We start from the raw sequence: 6,000 nt of genomic DNA, 5'->3' as shown, positions 1-6,000 counted from the left end.
CAAAACACAAAGATGGTCCAACCTTGTACTAGCAAGGTGTAACTAATAAATGATTGCCTAGTATTACTTTTGTCTTGTAATAAATGTTTTGGTGTAAACAATGGAAACTCTGAATGAGTTGATTTTGCACTGCTGGGAGTCAGACTCAGGACACCAGCAGTGGACTTGTTAGTGTAGCTAACAGGCTGAAAGATGTTAATATTGTTGGCGTCATATTATTTATAACATGATAAGGATGAAAACTGGTTGGAGGGGCTCCCAGTGAATTTTAGCACTTCACAACAAACACGACTGTTTTTTAAAATTCAGTAACTATTAACTATTTAGTAAAACTTATTTCATTGTTAAGGAAACAGGAAAACAACAGTAATTATCAATGTCTAGGTTATTAAAATCATTAATAAAATTGTCACAATATGACCTTCCGGTCTGTAATTTGTTGATTAAAACAGCACTCTATAACATTTGATAAAGAACATTATAACAGTTATTTCCTTAAAAGGGGGCATGCTGCCACAAGGCTTTATATTAAGTTATTGCACCAACACCCAGAACAATTAAAGTGCAATGTAATTTAAAGCTGCTCTCCAAGTAATAATTATACACCGACTTTCAACTCCAACCATTAATCTGGAATCAAAATATATTAAATCTGTCCAGGACAGAAAACCCAGGAAGTTTCAAGGATAGCCACTTATTTAAATGACACGTCATTATACTCGAGAAGCGTGGAAACCACCCAGACTAAAAAAGAAAGAAAGAAAAAAATGATGAAAATCTTGGTGTGCCCTTCAGCAGCTCCCATAAAACGAGAATTCAAGATCGTACGAGGCAGGACAAAGCTGGCAGCTGTTGTTTGCTGGCTTATTGACGCTTCGCCACTTTCAAACACGGGTCACATTCACACATTCGGCTTCGAAAAGAGAAACGATCGTTTAGCGAGAGGACAAATTATGCAAATGAAATTGCATTTGAGTACATGTAAGCGGCATTTCCCGATAACGCACCACTCCTGCGCGCTGATAAAGAAGTGGCTGCGGCGACGGCTGTCAAATAAGCAGGAGAAGCAGAAAGCTTCGTTACTTAGTGCTCAGCTGAAGTGAGGAAACATACAGATTGCCAATTTGTTCGGGATTTCTGAAATGTGCAAACACTCGCATCTATTTTCAGCACCTCTCGCCGCGCACTGAAATAATGAGGAACACATCATCTTTTAAAAATACATACATTTGAAAGTTTATTCAGAAGTCATGTCAGTAGTGAATTGGGAACAGTCATTATTACTGAAATCCAAGGTTACAGCAATCAAGGACAAGATCTGAACAATGATAACGTGGTAGGAGTTAGTTGTATGTGCACTCCAAAATTTTACCAATAAAATCCATCTTTTTTTTTTCCACATACCAACTTTGTAAAGCCCCTGTCAATTCAAAACCTACAAGCCCTTTTTGTTCATATAAATGCCACTTAATCTAATGACACGTTAATACAAAAAATCAGAATCAAGTCACATACAAAAAACCTGAAATAAAATAGTCCTATATACAAACCTCTGTACACAGTGGGAATATGAGTAAAGAGAGAAATAATGCTTTAATGAGCCATTTGCTCTCATATATTTGAGAGTGGGTCAGTACTGGAAAGCCGTTGGTCCAAGCTCGTCTGTCTGAGCACAATGTCACAATAAAATTTCGATGCGGCATTGTATCGGTCCTAGACAGCATCTGCAAATTCAGTGAATGCTTCTGTGCAACATGCTCCCTGCTGCAGACTGCATCATCATCAAACAGCGGGCAAAAAAAACATAACATGAAAAAAAAAGAAAGGAAAAGAAAAGATGGTACGAGGGGGCGGGCTGCGGTGAGGTATTCATCTTGTCAAGCTGGGACAGGGAAGCGAGGAATGTGTGGGTAAAAACAACCGCTTTTCTGGGGTTACTGTTGATGTTGTTTTTGTTGCGTTGTCAGTGTGTTGTTTGGTCCTACTGTCAAGTTTCTTTGTTTACTGCACAATTCCTGAATCGATGGAGGCCTGTTTCCTGGTGGTCTTGGGAGGAGGTGGAGGAGGAGTCTTGCTCGGAAGAGGTGGCGGAAATTGCTGCAAACAGACAAAACGGGAACGTGAAACCTCGTTTTTAGAAAATAGTTTTGGATTTAAAGCGCAAGATTAGCATGTTCTATTGCTCCCACATTATTTTTTCTTTTACAAGAGGTTAATACTTGGATCATCTTAAATAATTTATTAAACACAAGGGTTTGATTTATTAAAACATGTCATACCTTATCTTACAGCCTGCATGGCTCTACAAATGACTGAAGAAGTAAGATAGAGTTTACAGAGCAAAGATTTCTCACCTTCTTTTACAACACACATTATTTCACCAACTCAATCCTCCACCCTGATTGCATCAAGCGATACAACTACTATATCAGTAAACAATAATGATAACCAATGATAACAGTTAAGCACACAATTATTCAGACCCCACTCCTGTTTGTATGCTTTGTGAAGGAAACAGAAACCTATTTTCCTGCCAAAGGGCTCACCACATTTCACTCAAGTCTTCAAGTCTTTTTTTTTATCAGAGCACAAACTGCAGGACTACAAAGTTTCTCCCTTCTCCAACTGCTGCTTTGTAAATGCCAAATGTACCTTGAGGTTTATGGGCTTCAGCATTGGATTAGTAGCCTCTGGGGCTAGCATTATATCAAGGCTGAAGTTTAGACCCTGAAATCTGTATTCAATAGTCTGACGAATTCTTCAAGATGGAGGTGATTCTTGGATAAATGCAACATCTTTTCTGGACCAGGGTTGGGGACACATTGCTTCCAACCTTGAACTTTCAAACTGGTCACAATTTCAATGTTCTTAACAGATGGGTGTCCTTATGATCTTGGAATTGCCAAGTCTTATGTTGCTTTTACAGTCCCACTGACCATTTGAGAAAACTGTCATCAGGCAGATATTTTCAGTTACAGCTAAAATATCCTGGGAAAAAAAAACATTACTTTCTTAAAAATGCCGTGACATTTTTAAAATTGTTAATACTTATAATTTTAGTATTATTAATTAATTTGAAAAACTTTTGAACACTTTGACAGAAAAATTGGATAACAATTTAAAACAAAAAACATTAAACTAATAAAGTACGGTACGAATAAAGATTAGTAGTTAGAGATCTTCTGGTGTGTTGAGATAAGTGAAAGGTGATTACAAGTCTTATTTAATCCAGATGGAAAATGTCTCAGCTGTTTAAACCTGTCTCTCCACCTGAATTCTCCTCCTCAAACACCTGAGTTCCCAGCAGAGAGTACAGACAAGGAGTAATGCAAGTCAGTGACCTCACCTCTGCCTCCATCAAAACTGTAAATGAAGAATGGCTGTCACTCAGTCTCAGGACATCTGCGCTCACTACATTACTGTCAGCTTGCTGCCACACGGTGTGCATGTGGCTCTGTTTTACTACCGGGCCGTGGGCCGTGACAGTGGATAAATAAGATTAGTTAACATAGTGGTGAAGGTGGCTAGAGTAGAAGTCGCCGAGCATGGAGAGATGAGCCGCTGATTAACAACACGAGGCCTTCTGATGGATGTGAGAGGTAAAGTAATCATCCAATCAATCACGTCTGAGCACCAGGGGCAATGAGTATAAATAACACTGGATGGACAGGTGGGTGTGGGTTCTCGCTGCTAACGGACTGATGCCTACACTCTTCTGTGACACACATTCTAAAAATGACGGACAAATCCACAACGAGCCCAAATGTAAACAAAAAAAACACGCATGCACGAACTCGCGCACGTCAGCACAGGAAGTACACGAGCAGGGGATAGTGGAGGAGGCTGACCCAAATGTCAAGTGCGTGTAGCGGTCGCTTGTTTCATTACAAGTGCCATGCATCATTAAGGAGCTGCTCTCAGCTCTAATTAAAACACCTACTCTTTGATGTGGAGGGGGTGGTGGAGGTGGCGAGGGACTCGTCAAGTCTTGATTATCTAGCAGGTTGCCGTAATCAGCTGTGTTGCTTTTCAAAGGCAGCGGAGGAGGGGTTTCACCTTTGTCAGAGCAACCCATCCCGTTCAGCTCCAGACCTGTGCAAGAGGGCACTCATCAGCTCACATTCGTCATTGAACTACATTAGAATATCTTACACAGCAGGGCTGGTACCCAGAAGAGTTCAAAAAGGGTCCATTTCTGAGAAATTTATGTTGATTGAGACTAATTAATTTTTTTTTTTCAAAGAAACTAGAAGAAAGGGGACTTAAATTTCGGAGACAGTCATTACTTCGCACATTTTAGGGGAATTTACAGTACAGAACAGTATACCTCTACTGAATAATGGATTTTCTGGCTCTGCAGTAGGTATGAAGTCCTATGAAACATGTATCTATCTATTTATCTATAATGACAAGCGTCTGTCATCAAGATAAAGACAAGTGTCAGCCTTAGATTTGCTGTATGGACAGAAAATGATAATGGTAATGTTACCCTGAAACTACTTGGTGTGCGAATATACACACAGAAACCCCTAAAATACTGCAGTTACAATGTGTCACGGTAAAAAAACGGAAACAAAAATAATGCTGAATGGCAGCAAAGTACGACGTCTTACTGGAAACGACATGCAGGTTGTAGGAAACTTGGGGTTTCCTTGGTGTAATGGGTGGGGGGCACTGTGAGGAGGAGCTGGAGGAAGAAGTAGGGGGTCCAGGTGACACAGAAAGACGGCGGTCTCCAACAATTTGATTAAGGACTTGGCTTCTTGGTCTCTGGGGCCGCAGAGGGCTTATCTGTGTGATCAGACATAAAGAAAACAAGATATCAGTGTGATATTACAGCGGGCTCAAAGTAAACAACGAAAGTTACAGAAGTCAATAAAATAGAACTGAGAACAAAATTTACTGACAAGAGACTTTTGATTAAATATCATAGGGAGCCAATAAAAGATCACTTAAAGGGGAACATTTTATTTTCACACTTTTATTTGTGTGTATGTGTGTATATACAGCCATACTGAACAGGCTATTTGTGAAGGAAAGCAAAAACCATTCAGATAAATGTTCTTGTTGGACTGCAGGAACTTATTTGTGGCTACAAATAATTGTTTCCATGCAAGACTGTGTTTTCTCCACTTTGGTATAGCAGGAATTTGAATATGAAAAGCTGTATCCTGAGGGCTATTCCACTCTGTAGTCTACATTAACAAACAACTTTGTAATTGGCCAACTGAAACAGTCAGCCACAAGGGAGACACTCAAAGTAACACACTTTATTCAGGGATTTAATTTTCTCTTGAATGCTGAAGATGAAATTCACATTGTGGGTGAAAAAAGCAATTTCTTGATTCCAGATTATACTTTCACACCGAGCTACTACATCCTAGTATGTGGTAATCACCGGAGACCAATAGGTTCTCTACCCTTGACCCCGGGGGATATGACGCTCGCGTCATGAGCCAGACGGCTCCACCGTTGCCAGGGGCTTCTTTTGGATTCCATTCCTGCCCTTATCTTACTGCCGTTAGCCAGGGAGCATTCCCACTGGGCAATGAGAACACAGTGATACCACTCGGCTGTAATGGACACAGCGGTGGTGAAGAGGGACACGAACACAACAGAGAAAGAGAGAGGAGAGGGGGAGAGATGAAGATATGAAGAGTAAAAAGAGAACTGAGGGAACAGTTGAGAAGCAGAATTGTGAGCTACATCATGGAGAGAGGAAAAGGCAAGAAAATAAAGACCAAGTCAAAGATCTGAAGAGAGCAAAACATAACTGAAATACTCTTGTTTGTAGCTTCTCTTACTCTACATGAGAGGGAAGACAAAAAAAAAAAAAACTACCTTCACAGTAACACCAAAAAACACAGCAGGGATATTTCTCTATTCTATGGCCCACTGATGTTTGCCGTGCGACGTATATTGCACAATGTTTTATGTGCAAGTGGAAAAAGACGGGTTATGGTTGCATTAGGTGATCACGTGTTTAGTTGCCAAACTTTT

The 6,000-nt window shown here is 40.2% G+C and overlaps 1 protein-coding gene across 2 annotated transcripts in view; it reads right to left on the bottom strand.

Moving 5' to 3' along the window:
- Positions 1–1,246: 1,246 nt before the first annotated feature.
- The window catches only part of dock1 (dedicator of cytokinesis 1), a 199,883-nt gene continuing 195,129 nt past the window's right edge, over positions 1,247–6,000 (bottom strand). For both annotated transcript variants that reach the window (XM_006791049.2, XM_006791051.2), the window contains exons 50-52: positions 4,614–4,791; positions 3,941–4,092; positions 1,247–2,097 (exon numbers count right to left, since the gene is read on the bottom strand). In XM_006791049.2, the coding sequence (XP_006791112.2) occupies positions 2,002–2,097; positions 3,941–4,092; positions 4,614–4,791 (426 nt within the window). In that variant the 3' untranslated portion in view covers positions 1,247–2,001. The remainder of the gene's footprint in view (positions 2,098–3,940; positions 4,093–4,613; positions 4,792–6,000) is intronic.

Source organism: Neolamprologus brichardi, chromosome 8, assembly GCF_056152115.1.
Source record: "Neolamprologus brichardi isolate AB-2024 chromosome 8, ASM5615211v1, whole genome shotgun sequence".
In the NCBI taxonomy this organism is placed as follows: domain Eukaryota; kingdom Metazoa; phylum Chordata; class Actinopteri; order Cichliformes; family Cichlidae; genus Neolamprologus; species Neolamprologus brichardi.
Note: the sequence above shows the minus strand (reverse complement) of the source record. Positions and strands in the feature narration are given on the sequence as shown.